The sequence below is a fragment of the Rhinopithecus roxellana genome, chromosome 4 (genome assembly GCF_007565055.1).
Source record: "Rhinopithecus roxellana isolate Shanxi Qingling chromosome 4, ASM756505v1, whole genome shotgun sequence".
Classification (NCBI taxonomy): Eukaryota; Metazoa; Chordata; class Mammalia; order Primates; family Cercopithecidae; genus Rhinopithecus; species Rhinopithecus roxellana.
Window position 1 is genome coordinate 80,960,421 of NC_044552.1, and position 19,922 is coordinate 80,980,342.

Below are 19,922 nucleotides of genomic sequence, written 5' to 3' on the forward strand. Positions count from 1 at the left end.
AACAGGGATAAGAGGAATATTTTATGTGAGTAGATACTCTGTTTGAAATTCTTTTTATTCAAAATGTGGTAACTTTAAACCCAAATTTTTAAATGGCAAAAAATATATTTTCTAAAATGTGATGTTAAAAGTTAAATGCACCCTCAATTTTCAGATTTTTTAAATTTTCTAACATAATAAAAATCATTAATCCCCAAATTTTATAAATGTTAGGAGAATTATGTTGGGCTTTGGCTATCTAAATGAAAACTTAACTCTAGGAGATTATCTCTGTTATAAGAGATTTAGTTTTCTGTATTACTAGCTGATATTACTTTAACTTAAAAATAATTTGTGACTGTTTTACCATGAGGGAGAGAGGTGTATTTCCATTAAATATAAGGAATGGTTTAAAATTTATGACATGAATAACTGTTAAAATGCAGAAAAAAGCACATGTAATTGTTCATTATTTTAATGAATTTTTTAATTAATAATTATATTTTATGACAAGAATGTTATCTCAACTGTGTTTTAAAATATCTTCATATTTGTCTATTTAATGAGTTTTGTTTTTTAATTATAAAGAAAGTAATCTTTGATTTTACTTCTCTGCTTTTGTTGTTGAAGCTTCTTTGCTTTATTACAGTACACGGAGTATGGGAGGAATGGTCACCATGGAGTTTATGTTCATTTACATGTGGTCGAGGCCAAAGAACAAGAACAAGGTCATGCACACCTCCTCAGTATGGAGGAAGGCCGTGTGAAGGACCTGAAACACATCATAAGCCTTGTAATATTGCTCTTTGCCCAGGTGAGCCTATTCTGCATTTGGTTATCTTTGCATTATGTGCTTTTTATAAGATTCCTATTGTACACAAGAAATATTAAGAGTACAACCTTCATTCAGTCACATTGGAAAATGTGTCCTTTTCATTGTATCTTGCCTAAAACTGGGTACTTTTCTTGATTCTATCATATGTAGTGGTATGGAATATGTCCTTTAGTGTCAATCAACATTAATCTTTATTATATTTCTACAAATGTGTATATTAATGTGTTCCACTAAGATTTTTATCTGCACTTGCTTTTTCCTTCTGGGAAAATCACAAGGAATCCTAAAGACTTGAGATTAATTATTGCCTTCTCACTGAAACTAGAGAGATCTGATTTAGAGCCAGTCCTTCCTATGGTATTCGTTTACACTCATTCAATTAGGGAGTGGCAATGTACCACTGACCATGTATAAAAATATTTGCTAGGGAATCAGACTTTCTAGATCTCTTGCTAGATGCATAAAATGGCTAAATTATAAACAATTTACAATCTTTATGGGATTATGAAGACTATACAGTCTGTTCTTAGAGTATATTGATGTTATCTTAAATTTTTCTTTCCTTTAAAATGTTTCTATTCTATTTTATCTATCCTTGATAATTAATTTCACCCATTATGCTAGAGGGAAGCCTTCACAATGCTGTCATTTAGTTTATTCAAACATCAAACAAATTCCTCCAAAATAAATAAGAATAATGTCCAGCTTCAAAGGACTTACAAGTTATGGGAGAAAATACACACACATAGATTATATAATCTCTCAGGGCCAGCAAAGACACATTTTAAAGAAAGAGACATGAATGGAGAATTGCAAAGGCTAAGATGGCAAAGATCAATATAAGTAATCGCTGTCTTCTTGGGGAGATTTTCTCATTAGCCCATTTAGTTACATATTCTGCATGCAAGCAACATAGCTGGGATCCCAGTACTGTTGTCCTCCAAATAAATCCTGCAACTCACCCTCAGTCCCACTGACCCTTTGAATACCCCCAAGTTAATGTCCCAAACTATGAAACAAAACTTCAAAGTCCTTCTGGAAGTTTTAAATATATAAAACGTTAAGAATATGAAAACAATCCAATGTGTAGATATGCAAAAGTCATCTAACAAGATTAATTGTTCCCTTCAGAGAAGGACTACTAGGTTCCTGTACTTAATGACATAGAATTAAAGATGAAGGCAAATAATTATAATTATATTATTTTACTGACTAATATAATTATTTCCTAAAATTTTATGAATTCTGTGAATTATGAATATAACTTATGAGTTAATATTTGTGCAATTATGAATATTAGAGGGTCAAAACCATGATTAGTTATTTGTTAACCAGTACTAGAAAATCTATTTATGAGATCAGTAACATCCTCTCTTATTTCTCTCTCTATAAACACACAGGCAGGCAGAAACACACACATGTAGTCATGCCTTATGCTTTCAACAAAGATTTGGAAAAGTTTATTTTTTTTTATATTTTTCATTTTTTTCAATGCTGAGCTGTAACATTTACATACAATCAAATATAGTTTACTCTTATTTGTCCATGGAGTGCAAAGAAATAGACAATATGGGGAAATAAAAGACAAGAACTAACTATAGAAACTTTTTAAATACTTTTTTGTTACTTCTTTTATGTCAGCTGGACTCCATAAATACAAACATAAAAATGGCATTGATCGGTTAAAATATTGTGAACCAAGTTTCTCATAGTCTGCTCTCCATTAGCTTTTCTAGGAGCAAAATCCTTAGATATCAGTAGAGAGGCTATGTTAGAGTTCAGATGTGAAAACTCATTTTTTAAGTTGATACAGTTGTGGAACTTTATCACTCAAGTAGTAACCAAGTTTTTAAGCTACTTGGATATTAGTAGTAGTATCTTATCATTGGAAGCACTCTTAGTCCAACAAAATCAGATGGCTTTCTTTCATGTAGGTCCTTTATTTTTGTGCATTATGACTATATTATTTTTAAATGTGGCCTAGCTCATATTCTCTCATCAGTGAGCATATGGGCATATCCTTGAGTACTTAAATGTATCATGTGCCATTTCTGGCTTCCGTTATTTTCATTCTTGAATTTAGTTGCATCATAAAAGATGTAAAATTCTTATCACATTGTATCCCTATGAACTTAGTATCTGAAAGCGAACTCTAATAACTAACTAGGATTCTTTTTAAGTTTCTAGGCTGTGCCCAAAAAAATGACGTTATGATTTTAAAATATGTAGGTTTATTTGATGGAAACATTTGAAATTAACTTTAGAACTCATCATCTTATAGCTAAACTCAGGCACCTTCACTGGATATGAAAGCATTATTAACTGTCAACTAGATGTAAGGCACTGCTGAAAAGTATATATAGTCCCTGATTTCAGAAGTTTTACTTTCCATTCAGAAGATTCAGACATAAGCATGTGCAAAGTTGAATGCAGTTCTGAAAACCTCATGTAAATATGCTAGCTTCAATGAAAGAGGGTAACTTGAGGATTCAGTGGTTTCAGGCAACATTTTTTCTAACCATCCTACATGATATCCCTAAGCTATCATATTAAGAATAAAGCTATGATAGGTAGTACATCGATAACGAAGAATGTAGATCAGGACCTATGCTAGAGTGTGGACAAGAGGAGGACAGAAGAAACAGGCAAAACCACAAACTGTCTCCTGCTACTCACTACTTTTGCAGGATTTGACAGGATGGGCTGTGGTAATAGTGGGCAGTGAGATTTTTCTGTGGGATAATGTTAAAACAGCATTACAGTCTTAAAGCTTCCTGCTTTTAAGAAACTGTATGAAACCACTCTAATGAAGTAGACACTATGTAGGAATGACATGCATTGTTTATATCAAATAATGAAATACATTTATGTATTGAGAGTTTAATATATACCTATAAGTAGATAATTTGCTATCAGATTCCTTGTTGAGTCAATGTACAACTTCCTCCCACTTCTTTTGAGGTGAGAGAAAACCATTGCCTGCGATCCATATAAGGAGAAAGGAAAAGAAGATATAGTGTTTCCTAGTCTGAGTTGTTAGTTACTGATTTGCATCCCATGTCTGAGAACAGGGAGCTGATATGGACGAAACAAGACGGGCAAGAGGCATAGAGCAACAAAAGGAATTCCCTGGCTCATAAGCATAAAATGGCCTATTCTTTCTTTTGTAATCTATACTAATAATTGAAATATTATGGAAAGGTGTGTGTTTGTGTGTGTATATGTGTGTTCAGTGGTCTTTGTGGTCTGTTTTACTTATCTCACCAAAGTTCTGGTGGTCCAATATGTTTTCTATTTTCTCTGATTTTCATTGTAGTCATTAATTGAGAATTGACTTAATAATGGTCAATTCTTTAATATTGGTCAATTGACCACTATTAAGTCAATTCTCAATTAATAATTTACATATTTGAGGATAAATAAATTTTCTTTTATTTTCTGTTTTTCTCTCCATGCAACTCTATACCTGGTGGAAACCAAAAAATTACAATTAAGTGGATTTTCTTGACATTAACATATCCAAATTTCTAATATCCCAATATTTAAAGGACATTTTCTATGTCTGTTTCATAATACATTGATGTGATGAAGCAGAGTGATCTTGGACTTTTGCAAGAGATCACATATTTAAATGTAGATTTTTTCTTTCAGTATAATTATGTCACTCATCTAATCTTTAGTTTATTCATCTGTAAAATGGGGACAATAGTAATACTCACTTCATAAGACTTTGTGAGATGCTGTAAGGTAGAGAACCTGATAGGGAGTAAATACTGTGAAAGTATTAGTAGTATTATGTTAACGCCCTTCAACCAAAGTTCATCAGAATCACACCTGCAGTTGACCTAGCTGAATTTGTTACTCTCGAGAGTGAGGGGAAGCTAACATAGGGAACTGTGGGGATCTCAGCAATGGAGCGTTTGAAATACTTAAGGGATCTGAGCTTGTGTTAAGTGATTTGGCAGAGGGTTTGAGGAAGCGAGCGGCCTTTGTTCTGAACTGGATGCTCTTTGGAAGGTGTGCCAATTCTATGGCTGGATACCTTAATAAATTATCCAGATAATAAATTATCTGGATACCTTAATAAATTGTGGCTGGAAGACCAGCCATAATTGGTAAAGAAATAGCAGTCACTCATATTAGCTGAGAAAGAAGAATGTTTGGTACCTTGTGAGTTGCACTATGACTTTGTTTTTGTCTCTTAAGTGTCATTGTATGTTAATGATGTTTTCTGACATGGTTTAGGTCTAACTAGATAATAGTTTTTCTGTGGGCATCAGGCAAGCTGCTAATCAGGTCTAGCTGTAAGTATCTTTTTATGGTGATTGCCCCTCTAGGGTGATTTGATCACTTTAGAACCCACTGTCCTTAATGGTCTTGATTTTTATTAATATTTAACAGGAGAAAAGTGTTGCACATAATGGAAAGTTGCATTTTCCAGTATGACTGCCATTAAAATTATATAGATATATATACCCAAAATAAAATTTATATAACCATTTCCAAAATTAAACACTTCAGGGAACATAAAAAGCTTAAGATCTTAGTTAAAAGCCTGAAGTTTTATACTAATTTTCTTTATAGCTTTTTACTTTATCGTAATATTTTCCCCTAGTCAGTAGTTGAATATTAGAGAAGCTAATGATTTAAGTTTAGTTCTTACTGTTTTCAGTGTGGACATTTCTCCATCTGATATGTTTCCATGCAGTAGAGTATCAATAATATAAGGTACAAGGATAAATAATAATTGGGTGACAGATTAAAGACTAAAATAAATGAAAGTTCTGTAGGTAAATAAGTCTTCACTTATATACTGAAATATATATATATATATATGGATTTAATTATATGATTCAGTGGGACAAAGAGTGGTCTGTGATTTAGAAGATGTGGATTAAAATTCAGTCCCAATCCTTAATTGAAATACATGGACAATTTATATATTCTATTTTTCAATTTACTTTTTTTGTGAAATAGAGTCAGTATTAATTACCCCTCTATATTACAGAATTGACATATTATTATAATTAGGTAGAAATACTTTGTATAGTATAAAAATCAATGTAAAGTAGAGGATTTTTTAATGATTTATATGAAGATATTACATTAAAATGAAGGGATTCTGGAAGAAATAGGTCAAATAAACCAGGGATATTATGATAATTATTGGGCTCTACTGTCTTAGTCATAGACTCAAAGGGATTCTTCTGCCAGGTTTGTGCTAGGAAGAAGTACTTTCATACAGGCTGTGTCAGTCTGTTGGGCTGAGCAGTGTCACACCCATCAAACTGCATTTGAGAAATGCTTTACTGGGAGCCTAAACCCTACCAGAGGGATGCTGCCATGTTGCAGTTTCCAGATATATTTCATACTCTTACAAACCCTAAGAAGAGAGAAAGAATCACTTAAGAGTAGGTCCTTAGAAACAGATGGACCCAGATATTTCTGTCATGTAGAGAAAAAGGCTTCAGTCTCCTATGAACCTAAAATTCTGGTCTGCAGCATCTATGGGAGGATGCCTTGCCCTCCATCTCTCTGCAGGGAGCCTTTCTGGTGAAGACAGTGAGTGGGAAGATTCTAAACATTTGCTGGAACTTGGTTCAAAGGTCCCTGATTGTGTTTGCATGAGGTTGTTATAATTTGTAAGTCAAATGCTGCCTCATTAACCTGTTCTTTAATTGATATGGATTTTATCTTCTTAGCCTTCTAGCCTGTTGTACGACAATTATGTTTGTTTTATGTCATTTTAGATTTTGGGCATTATTCCAGTGTTTTTTCCGTTCTTAACTTAAAAGATTTTTAAATTAATTGTGTCTTGATTAACCTTGGCTTGCTTTCTCTTACTATTTAGTATTTTTTCTCATTCAAACTTTAACTTACCTACTTTTTTTATCCTTGTTAGCCTTACTGTTATCATTTGGTTATATTCTAATTCTAATTTTTAAAAATGATGTTGCATTTGGACCAGGCGCGGTGGCTCACGCCTGCAATCCCAGCACTTTGGGAGGCCGAGGCGGGTGGATCATGAGGTCAGGAGATCAAGACCATCCTGGCTAACACGGTGAAACCCCGTCTCTACTAAAAATACAAAAAATTAGCCGGGCATGGTGGCGGGCGCCTATAGCCCAGCTACTCTGGAGGCGGAGGCAGGAGAATGGTGTGAACCTGGGAGGCGGAGTTTGCAGTGAGCAGAGATCGCGCTAGTGCACTCCAGCCTGGGCGACAGAGCGAGACTCCATCTCAAAAAAAAAAAAAAAAAAAAAAAAAAAAAGTGATGTTGCATTTTTATTTTCCTCCTATGTAGTTTACTCTAAAATGGCAAATGGAAGACAGATTTTTGCTTTTCAACATATGCCCAAAGCAAGAGGTTGTACTCTGCTTTTTTAGAGACAGGGTCTTGCACTGTTATCCAGGCTGGAGTGCAGTGGCATGATTATATCTCATTGTACCTGGGAATCCTGGGCTCAAGCATCCTCCCACCTCAGCCTCCTGAGTAGCTGAGACTACAGGTGTGCAATACCACACCCTGCTAACTTTATTTTTTATTTTTGTAGACACATGGTCCCACTATATTTCCCAAGCTGATCTTAAACTTATACCTCAAGCAATCCCTCCATCTCAGCCTCTCAGAGCTCTGGGATAACAGGCATGAGCTACTATGCTGGGCAGAAGCTGGACTCTTGCACATTTCAGTCTTTTGTACCGAAAGAGTCTTTGCAGATCCCTGGGTAACTCCCAACTTACTGCAAATCTGAACTCTCCAAATTTGGCATCACAAAATGAAATAACTTTAAAGCCAGCATCCAAAATTCCCCCCCCCCCTTAATTCTTTCCTACCTATGACTTAATCAATCAAGAATACTCAACCCAGAACAGTTGCTGAAATGCTAGTTTTATTATCCAAAATATTCACAACATAATCCAATTTGTGGTTCTTTTTATCTAATCTGTTCTAAGTTGTCAACATTTACTGGTAAGGATGTAAAAATAGACTGAAAACAATATATTTATTAAAATGTATTATGAAATTTAATTTGGCTCTTGTATAAAGAAGGCAATTTTGTCTTCAAAGTGAGCCCAATTGCAACTCCATATGTATGGCAAGAGGAGATTCATATCACAAAGTCAACTCCAGGAACCTAGCAATTTAGTCTTTGCAGTTTTAACTCTTCTAGTTTCAGAAAATATGGTAATTTGTCACACTGCTGAGGTGAAACTCTAATTGTCCCCAGTATGACTTTGGTATATAAGGAAGCATGTTACAGGATGGTAAGGCAGGCTGATCTCTCAGCATTCTCCCAGCTTCAAAACACAGCCTTATTGTTCTTGATTCTTAGTCACTTTTGTAGAATGGCTCAGAAAGCAATAGACTTTTGGAGTTTTTAAATTGAAAACTAACATTAAGAAAAAAGAATCCAACTGCAAGTGCTTCTGATGAGAAAGAAGAGAAATTGAAACAGCTTAAGTGTTGATTCTGACCTGGCTACATATGAGAGAAGAAATTATGTTTTCTAGTTCAGTGTTTATTAAGTGATGTTCTATGAATTAAAAAAAGAAGTAGTTAGGGGATTACATTTCAATTAAATTTGAGAAGTAAATTTGCAAAATTCATTGCAGTACTTGCCTCTTGTCTAAAATGGCATTCCAAATTTAACATCAAAAAAATAGAAATTTTGATTTAAGAGCTGTATACACCCAAATTGTTGAACACTAGTGTAACACAGTTCAATAAAACGATGAACCCTTTACCTATTTGATTAAGCTAAAATCCTAAAAGTCAACCTTGATTTTCTACTTTTCTATACCCTACCACAAACCTGCCAGCTCTACATCCAGAAAACATTGTAAATCCATCCACATTTTTTCTATGCCCACTGATGCCACCATAATTCAAGCCACCGTCAGCTGTCTCTGGACTATATACAGTGTAGTCCCTCAATATTTCACAGTACCCATTCTTGCCCTTGTACCATCCATTCTACACAAAACCACAATATTAAGTTTTGAAATGTAAATTATATCTTATCACTTCCTTACTTTAAAATCTTCTCATACTTTGCATCTTGCCTGGTTGCATGGCCTATAGGGCCCTATAAGATCTGGCTTTTGCGCAGCATCTGAACCCATCTCTTGCCACCTCTCCTTTTCCAGGATCCCCACAAGCCCCAGCCTTCTCTCTGTTCCTGAACACAGACCTTCACATGACAACAGATATTTTACATGTAAAATAATTTTTAGTGCCAAATATGAGACATTGTTTCATTTTTTATTTTTATTTTCAGTGATATTCTGGATTTTAAAAAAATTATTAGTGAATTTATTTTACAGTCCTCAGCCCCATAACATTTTTGGAAACCCTAGTGTCATTTTACTGAATAAGAAAAAAATTGAGGACAGGGAGGCTTTGGCGAAGTGGAAATTAAGAGTTGGCCCTGTGCAGTGATTCAGACTCAGCTCCAATATCGTCCTCTCCTGAGACTGCCTGAGCACTCCCTGTCGCATCATCCTCTTTATCACGTTGTCTTCGTAACACCTCTAGTGAAACGCTCTGGTTTATTCATTTTGCTCGTTTATCATCTGCCCCCACTACAGCCTCCGGACTATATGTTCATAAGAGCAGAGCTTAGCCAGTCCTAATCACCACAGCTCCCCCGTGGTGCAGTTGAGCAATGCCAATCACAGACTAAATTCTCTATAAATCTTTACTCCTGTGTGTGTTATGAGACTCTGAGAGGGACTGTGGAGTGTTTACGTTTTCCCAACTTACCAGGGAACTCTTTTCTGACAGAATGCTGAGATGTGAATCCGTTTTCAATAGAAACACAGTTTCAGAAAGAAAGCTTTGAGGTGTTTTTAAATTCGTAGGTTTACAATGGCCCTGAGAGGTCCCTCTTACAAATATTGGAAGGAAGCCATACACAAGGAACAGGCATTGAGTGGGTAGAGGCATTGATTGTCTCTACTACCTCGCTGCTGAGCCAGGTAAAAAGTCATGCACATATACTCTAGAACTTAAAGTATAATTAAAAAATAAAATAAAATAAAATAAAATAAAATAAAATAAAATAAAATAAAATAAAATAAATAAAATAAAATATAAAATAAAATAAAACAAAACAAAATAAAATAAAAAAAGCCAAGCCTGGATGCAGGGTTGAAGGAGAAGCAGCTTCCTCCCCACTTTAGCTCCCCAGTTAAACATCAGATAACAAGAAAAAAGCTGTTATTTCACATCTCGGAGAACCTAGATGAGTGGTTATTAAAAAAGAAATAGAGATATATTATATGATAGATTGGTTTATTTTTACATTTCTCTACATTTATCCCTAAAAGATAATGCACAAATTCTATCTGGAAATGCTTAAATATCCAAAACAGAATTCTTAATTTCCACCTCCCCAAAGCCTCCCTGTTCTCTATTTTTTTCTCATTCAGTAAAATGACACTACTGTTTCCAGAAGTGTTATGGGGCTATGACCCGTAAAACAAATCCATTAATATTTTTTTAATCCAGAATATCACTGAAAAGAAAAACTTAAAACAATGTCTCATATTTGGCACTAAAAATCATATATATATAAACATATATATATAATGTCTGTGTATATATGTGTATATATTATATGTGTATATATATGTGTGTGTGTATATATAGTCTGTTGTCTAGTTTTTTAAGTTAAATTTATATATTCCTCTCCTACCTGACTTTTCAATTATCTATTTTCTCAATGATTTGGACTTGACACACTAAAGAAATATTAGGCCTTTCCTCCTTTGTTTTTTATATCCAATGAGTTATTTTGTCAAGCCAATTCCTTCATAACAGTGTAATTACACCAACATGGTACACGCATACATATGTAACAAACCTGCATGTTGTGCACATGTACCCTAGAACTTAAAGTATAATTTAAAATAATTTTAAAAGCTTGCAAAAAAAAAACAGTGCCATTAATTTTCAATAAAAGGATATTTTGGTTCTCAGTGTAAAATAAAATCGCAAAAAATGCCCACTTGATACATCTTCAATTGTATTATTTTTTTTCTGTTACTGACTTTGTGAACAAAACTGACCCCATCTAAAATACATGTTTTGTGGATGTTTATAGTAGCACTGAACCTCAAATTGTCCTCAGATTTCTAATATTAACTCACTCTTAAGCTTTAACATTAACACAGAATATGTACATGGTCAGAAGGGATTGAACAACTAGAACTATAAATATATGAATTTAAAGTCTCAAAACATTTTTTTATTATTGATGCAGTCTTATTTCAGTAAAAGCCTGATGAGCAAAACACTTCACAAATAGATGTTCTTGTTCTTCCTAATATCATCTCAGCAAGGTCCTTCCTAATTCTTCATAGAAATACAGTCCCCTGCCAAATTGTTTTCTCTCTGATTTCCACATTTGACTTGCTTATTCTAGACATCACATCTTCACTAGACAGTCTTTTCCTCTCTTTGCCAGAAAGCATATAACTATTGCTTTCATAATCAATCATAATCAAAATTTACCTTAAGCCAGAATACTTAAGGACATCACATAGTCCTTTATTCTAGTCACTAAGCACTAAGATTAGCTTAGCAGCACCTAATTCACCTTTGTTAATGTGCTGCTTTCTTTCTGAATGTTCTCAATAGTGTGCATAACTGTACATCCTTTTGCCAAATAGATTGTAAGGCGTAGGGCATGAATCTCTTTTTATAAACCCTTCTCAGAATGCTTAGGATGGTGAGGCTTCATACTGCAAGCTTAATAAATGTTATCTTTGAATAGAAAAATTCTGAAATGAAAAATGCACTCATGTTTAAAGCTAAAATAGAGGAGAAATATATAATTTATAATATCCTATTGCTTCACTAGAATTTTCTTTTTAGTCTGGAAAATAGACTACATAGCCAATATGATTGTATCAGGTACTTTTAATAAAGTGAGATGCTAAAATTACGTTAATGGAATGATTAAATTGACATTTTGTGATTTTTATAAAATCTCATAAAGGGTTTATTAAGTACAGCTAGATACCTATTAAACAACCTGTTTTTAATACCTACATGTTAGGCTTGAAGTTAGGTTGAAGGTACTTATTATATTCTGCCAGGCTTTCTTGTTTATTTGGATTGATTTTCATAGCAATATTAGCTTATTTTGAAATTTTGGATTTGTGGTGAATTCTCTTTCATGTGTGATCAAATTGACTGAGAACCATGAACTGATATTGGAAAAAAGTAGACTTCCATAAACTGATGCATTTATAACATTTACATGCTAGTTTGCACATTCTAATCTGGAAAGTATTTTTGGTTAAATCCTTTGCTCATTTCTATTTTGTGGCATATGGGATTGTGCCTTTGTCAATGCTGACTTGATCTAAATTATCCATAATTCAGCACTCTATGTCTATTATAATTACATCCCCAACAGATGCAGTATGTCCTCTGAAGCCTAAATACTTCATGTTTCATGTTAACATGGCATTGTCTTTAAACTTTTATTTATGTATTTATTTATCTGCTTGCATGCAGAATGTCCTAAGTTATAAAATTTTTGAGGTTAGGATTTATATTCTTTTATTTCTGTGTATATTCTTAACACCTATCAGTGTCTGATGACTAATAGATTCTCAAAAGTTATATGAATGAATGAATACATGAATCTCAATTTGAATCTCCCAAAGATAAATCAAGCTCAGCAGTCTATATTAAATTCCAGTCACCAGAAAACAGCCATCTAAGAGTCACCTGGATCCTCTCTTTGCTTCAGCTCCCATGGCCAGTTCTTCAGTTTCTTCTCACCACCCATTCCTAGTAACTTTCTAATCTCTCCCAGACATTGCATCTGCACTGCCTCATCATCACAACTCAGATCCTTCCCAACTTCTGTAATTTGGCCTCAATCCTACGCTAGATCTGATAATAGAATTTATTATTTAAATTGTTCAATGGCTTCTTAAACATCTGAGAATAATACTCAAAATCCTTAATACAGCTGATGAAAGTTTTGCAAAATCTAGCCTCTCTTTTTTAAAACTTCTGCAATCTCTCTTCACCCAGCACTCTAGATGCCTTTCACAATGACCTTCTTCCAGTTTCTGGAAATGCCCATGATTCTTCTTCCAAAGACCTTTGTATATTCCTCTGCATGGAACATACCTTTATCATAAGTATTTTCTCATTATCCTTCAAGGCTTGCCTGAAGCTTCAGTTTGTCAAGGAAGACTCTCTGGACCTTCCAAAGTCTTATCTCACAATGTCCTGAAACTATCCTTTGCAACACTGCCATGTAATTGATTTATCTAGCATGCAATTTCTGGTTTATTTCTAGGGGTTCTTTCTCTAAAACATGAGCTCGATAAGGTCTTGCTCAGTATTTAGTTTGTTCACTGTTTTGTGTACCCCATCTCCTAGCACAATGTGTTGCATGTTTGAGTGATCAATAAATATTTTTGAAGAAATAAGTGAATCAAAAGATATATTGGAGCTCTGGCATAGTGGCTCATGCCTGTAATCCCAGCACTTTGGGAGGCTGATGTGGGTGGATCACCTAACGTTAGGAGTTTGAGACCAGCCTGACCAACATGGTAAAACCCCATCTCTACTAAAAATACAAAAATTATTCTGGGGTGTGGTGGTGGGCACCTGTAATTCCAGCTACTTGGGAGGCTGAGGCAGGAGAATTGCTTGAACCCAGGAGGCAGAGGTTGCAGTGAGCTGAGATCGTGCCATTATACTCCAGCCTAGGCAACAGAGCAAGACTCCATCTCCAAAACAAAACAAAACAAAACAAAAAAGATATGCTGGATATATAAAAGAAAATAAAAGTGAGAAAATAAGGTAATAATATTTGGGGAGTTAATAAAATCTCATGCTGGTGTGACCTTCCATTGTATTAATTCATAGTCCATTGACAGGGGTTCGTCTTCAAGGGTGGTTTCACCAGGTAGTTTCTGTACAGCCTCTCCTATTGGAAGATATCCTTATACTGTCTCTTTTTCTGCTTTGGTAGTTGATGGACAGTGGCAAGAGTGGAGTTCATGGAGCCAGTGCTCAGTAACGTGCTCGAATGGGACTCAGCAGAGAAGCCGGCAGTGCACTGCAGCTGCCCATGGAGGCTCCGAATGCAGAGGGCCATGGGCAGAAAGCAGAGAGTGCTACAACCCTGAATGTACAGGTATGGCTTGATTCCTGCATATAATGGGCACTCGTAGCGTATAAAGGGCACATTATAAAATGTGTCAGAACTATGCCAGAACTATGAAATAAGATAATCAGTATATATATAATATATATATGTGTGTGTGTTTATTAATGAAGCCAATTATACCAGAATTTATTCTACTGTGTGTATATATATATATATATGTGTGTGTGTGTGTGTGTGTGGGTGTTTATTAATGAAGCCAATTATACCAGAATTTATTCTACTGTATGCCATGCTAGTAAAGTAGTAAAATTCAGGAGATGAACTATGAATACATTTGAGGAAGTTTAGCACTGAGCTTGCACTTTTTACACTTTTTTACACTGTTCATCTCAATGCTCTATATATGACCTGTAAGTTAAATATTTGAATAAAGTTTATTCACAGTGGTAGATTAACAAAAATGGAAGGGGTAGTAACATTCTCAGATTTTAAAATTTTTAAAGCAGTATGTGGTAGACGACTGACATTGACCATGAAACATTTCTTTCAGCCAATGGTCAGTGGAATCACTGGGGCCATTGGAGTGGTTGTTCCAAGTCCTGTGATGGTGGCTGGGAAAGGCGAATAAGGACCTGTCAGGGTGCGGTGATAACAGGGCAGCAATGTGAAGGAATGGGTGAAGAAGTGAGAAGATGCAGTGAGCAGCGATGCCCTGGTGAGAATGAACCCAATTTATCTCAAAAGACACATTTGTAACCTGAAAAAAAAAAGATTTAAAAATATTGTCATTGGTTAAGGGTCATACTTCCTCAACTAAAGGACTACTAATGATAGGTGGCAATTTACTTTTTTCTCTACTATGTGGGGCATTCCCTGTTTATGTGTCATAGAATTGTTCCGTGTGAAATATTTGTTTGTGGAGAATACAAAACAAGTTGCCTTGGGATATATGTACTGGAAATGTAAAGACGTAAGAAATGAATGAGAAGATAAAGAAGTGTCGCTGACGTTCAGATGCTTTTAAGTTCTGTTGCTAATTACTCTCACCTTGATGTGTGACCTTGGTTATCTACATTTACTTGCCTTTGCCCCATTTTTCATTGGTAAAGGAAATTCCTATGAGGAATGCATTTTTAAAAAATGAAAGTATAAAGTCTTAATGCTAATGAAAAAATGAAAGTCCTGCTACATTAAAAGATTTTACATATAAGCAGAGAAAATAATGAAAGGCCAGAAACTGCCCAGATTATACACCACATATTTTACAGGATCATTTAGAACAAAAACTTCTTCCTAATCATGGTACATTCCATTAAAATATTATTGACACACTGAGGACTCAATAAGTAAGTGAAAGTCAGGATTTTATAATGATATCCTAAGAAAAATACTATAAACATACCAAAGATGTGATAGGACAGAATTTTAAAACTTGACAATACAGTGCCAACGTGCTGAACCTAGAGAATTTGAAGACCCACTTAGAGTCCTGTTGCTGCTAGTAACTCTGTGAGCAAGCTAACTGATCTCTCTGGCTGTCTGATTCCTGGTGGTAGTGAGTACAGCTGGTTGTGGGATCTTTGAGGTTCCTTTCAGTTCCGAATGCTATGAATTTCTGCCTTTATCTCACATGATTGTTTCAACTAGAAAACCCAAGGTATTCTAAGAGATATCCAGGAGTCAAAGCTTTGTATTTTTCCATAGTTAGAATTATAAAGACTTCTCATAGTACAACACTAAGAATAACAACAGAACTGGATTTTAATAGTAACAATATGTCAGTTGGAGTTTTGGGGGAGCTTTAAAAAGATCTAAAATTAGGGCCAAGCATGGTGGTTCACATCTGTAATTCCAGCACTTTGGGAGACCGAGGCGGATGAATTACCTGAGGTCAGGAGTTCGAAAACAGACTTGCCAATGTGGTGAAACCCCGTCTCTACTAAAAATACAAAAATTAGCCAGCTGTGGTGGCATGCACCTATAATCCCAGCTACCCAGGAGGCTGAGGAAGGAGAATAGCTTGAACCCAGGAGGCAGAGGTTGCAGTGAGCCGCGACTGCACTACTGCACTTCAGCCTGGGCGACAGAGCAAGACTCCATCTCAAAAAGAAAAAGAAAAATAAAATAAATAAAAAATCTAAAATTAGGTTTACTAATTCTTAAGGCCATATGAATTCAATATAAGAAGTAATCAGCATGCAGGGTTATTAAGAGGATGATACCTATTCAGATTAGCACTGTGAAATTCCTCTAGTGCTGCATAAGAGGAATTAAGATGTATTAAACAAAAACATTTATTTTGCCTAGGGAGAAATTTCACAGAATAGTAAACATAATTAAATCAACCCCTTCAATATTTGATGTTATCTAAACCAGTCTGAGCATACCACAGTTCTTAACTGGTCTTTTAAAACTGTCTTTCATCTGCATATATAGAGCCAAGATAGTCCTGCTGCAATCAGATTTACAGAGATTGCCACCTGCTGTTTGAAAAACATTTTACAGATCTATTTATGAAAAAGACAATGTACCTTATTTGCTGGGCTTGTTTACTGGCTTTCATGACTTAGGGCAGGTTAAAAAAAATCACATAAAACTAAAAAAAAAGTATAAACACTATACATTTTTGGTATTATTAACATTTTCATTTTATGCTTGTCAATTATATGATATGAAAAGAACCACAAATTACTTACAAGCATATAGATACCATTTTCATGATTAAAAAGAATTCTTGAATCAGCTAAATAATTTAAACATCACTACTTATACAGGGGCAAATAAATATAAATAAATATATATGTATACACCAAGCTTTTGAATATATCCTAGTCTAGTACATTTATATAAACAAAAATTGCATTGTTCATCAGAAAGTGTGTGTCTGTTAATTTCAAAAATACCTCTGCTTTGCTTAGAGAATTTTTTTAATTTACAAAAGGGGTTTTTCTTTTATATTAATTATTTAACTTTTTTATGTGCAGATTGACAATATACCTTGAGAAAACTTTCAAATTACCATAACATTTTCTGAGGCATCTTTGTCTTTGTGTTAACAACAAAGTTTCAACAATTTTTTAAAACAATATGCTTTTTCTAGTATTATTTTTAGTCTATTCATTCTTAATTTTTCTTCAAGTTGCTGAAAACAACTACTATTTATTTTACACATTTGGAGTCAAAACAAATTAATCAAGTTTGCTAAGAGGTCCTTTGTTGTCAGGAAGGAGAAATATAATATATAAACATATTTGTCTGAATAATTAATGAAAATAATGATTAATCATCTGGATCTAATCAAAAGCTGTTATGATGTCTACTAAAAATGAAAAATAAAACTATTTTCCCCTCAAGATTAGGATATTTCTTTTCCGGTAGATAGATAAAATAAGTATTAAAAATATCATCATTGACCACAAAAAAATATTTCTTTTGTTTTCATAAAAAATAATTGTAGAAATGAAAAAAAAAATTTAAATAATGATAGTTGGGAAATAGAATAGCTACAGGGGAGATAATAAGTGGTCTAATTTTTAAATTGGTCAGACTCACCAGATAATGGTTTCATTTATCTCAGTCTCATTGTATATCCTCAGGCTTTTGAAGGTTTAAATGGTAGGATGGTAATAGCTCCCCTAATTTTTTAAATTGTTACAGTGTCACACATAATATTTTTTAGGTTTTTAATTTGATTTTCACCCCAATATTCTCCTGGTTAATAATATTCAGAAAGCAAGTGTTACTGCTGGGTTGTCCTAAGTTTATGTTCTAGCTTCCTAGGAAGCACTTTGCCCTGTTCTTAGGAGAAGGGCTTGCTACTTCTATAACTCCAATTCTAGGATCATTACTCTTTAGTCATTAACTGCTAAGTTGGAACCTACCATTTACAAGTAAAAATTACACTTTATTTATACATAAAATTTCCTTCACAGAACCACAGTTGCTTTGTCTGTAAATGGTGGGTGAAGCCTCCAGGTTGAATGTGCTGATAAACACTTGTGAAGTAAGACAGCCATATCATAAGTGTATACAGTATTAGCAACTTAGACCAGAAATGTAGGAATTATTGTGATGTTTATTTATAAATATTCATACTAAAGGAGGGCAGCAGTAGTGCTGGTAATGCAAAATTTGTCTTGAACACTGTAATACATTTGTATTAGGATTTGGTGCCCTATAATACAGCGAATGTGATCCCCATCCCCACCCTGCTGAGGAGATATGTCATTCTGGAAGTAATGGTTCCTTATTTCTGTAAGTTTGCTCTCCGATAGGATTATGTCTTCTCAGGAGACCAGGAGAGTCTTCCTTTGGTTTCTGAGTAATTGTCTTTTAACTTAGGTTCAGTAGGAAAGAAGCAGCACAAAGCTTGCCTACTTTGCACTCGTATCTTTTTTTGAGTGCCTCCCTCATTGTCCAAAGCAGTGCTTCCCAAACCTCAGTGTACATAGGAATCACCCAGAGAGCTTGTTAAAACACAGATTCCTGAGCCAGACCCCCCAGCTATTCTGACTCAGTAGGTCTTGAATGAGCCTGAGAATTTGCATTTCTATGAAGGTCTCAAGTGATGCTGAAGATGCTGGTCTGCAAATCATTCTTTGGGTTGCACTAACTTCTAGTAAAAATAATAATGATAAGGTGATAAAATTAACAAAGAAGTGGAATACAGTCCTCTACCTCTGTTCCATGGGAGAAAGTTGAAATATCACTTCAACAAAATTGCACAATTTTATTTTTGTCATCCTTTTTCATAAATAATGAGGGATTCTTTCTGGAATTGGTTGATAATGAAAACACAATTCATTTTGAGTGCCTCTAGCCACCTCATGTTTCAGCCAGAATAAGATCTCTTTACAGCAGTCATTTAAAGATAAATAGGACTATTAACTAGCTGTTGTGCACACAAAAAAAGATGGTTTAGTCATTCTCCAACTCTCAGTTCTCCAATCTTCATTTTTCCTGTACTACGAAAAGCAGGAGAAACAACTTGGGTATCATTTGAACAAGTCTGATGTAAAACCAGGCACTGCCAAGACACAGATCTGCAGTCTTGACATTGCCAGCCCCAGCATCTCTCTTCCTGAGCAGTATATTTCCCCTGCCTCTTATCTTCCATGGGTATTAGCTAATTAGCTAATATTTACACATACAGATATAAAATACTTGGTGTGGGATGGTGTCATGGAGGAAGATGAGTTCTTAGCTCACTTTGACTTATTTTCTTCTCAAGTCCCAGTTAGAATAGTGAACTAATCACTATTGATACAAATATTTTTGTCTTTGAGACAAGTTTAACAAGTTTAATAAGTTAGACTCTTCTAAACTATTGAACCACTCAATTTTAAGACTGAATGTAATCATTATTAGAAACCCAAATATGTCAGTATAAAATTTGCATTTCTTTTCTAAAGAGAAAATACACTACTGTATAATGAAATATTTGCATACAAATTGACACCTGCTTTACCTTTTTCATTTCAAACCAAGTTTAATTAAGCACAAATAGTACTTTTTAAAGCTCCTGTTCCATTGGAATTTATACTATTTTCTGCTTTCAGATGTTATCTGTATATTCTTTAAGGAATTATGTTATCTGTTGCGTTCTTCAAAAGGTTAAAGCTAGTGTTTTGACTGCATATTTTGGGAAATAGCAAATTAGGTCCTACGCAAGTGTCCACACCAGTTGTTCACCTAAAACCAACCACTGAATTTAATGGTGACAGTAGGTCTCACTAGTTATTGACTTCTTTAATATTAAATGTTCTATTTGTTCTTGCCAAGTCACTTCAGATAAATAGTAAAAAGTAGGAAAATGAATTAGAACTTGAAGATACCCCACAGATGAGAGAGACCACCTGTTGCTTTTAATAAATACCTAAAATAGTATCCAATCCTCTCAAAAAGGATGAGTTTTACCACCTATTTTAGTCTACAGTTCTGCAGCAAAGCCAGCTGAGTTT

The 19,922-nt window shown here is 34.5% G+C and overlaps 1 protein-coding gene across 2 annotated transcripts in view; it reads left to right on the forward strand.

Annotated features, from left to right (window-relative positions):
* ADGRB3 (adhesion G protein-coupled receptor B3) overlaps positions 1 to 19,922 on the forward strand; it is a 783,011-nt gene that overhangs the window by 327,083 nt on the left and 436,006 nt on the right. For both annotated transcript variants that reach the window (XM_010371613.2, XM_010371622.2), the window contains 3 exons: positions 629 to 793; positions 13,825 to 13,989; positions 14,513 to 14,677. In XM_010371613.2, the coding sequence (XP_010369915.1) occupies positions 629 to 793; positions 13,825 to 13,989; positions 14,513 to 14,677 (495 nt within the window). The remainder of the gene's footprint in view (positions 1 to 628; positions 794 to 13,824; positions 13,990 to 14,512; positions 14,678 to 19,922) is intronic.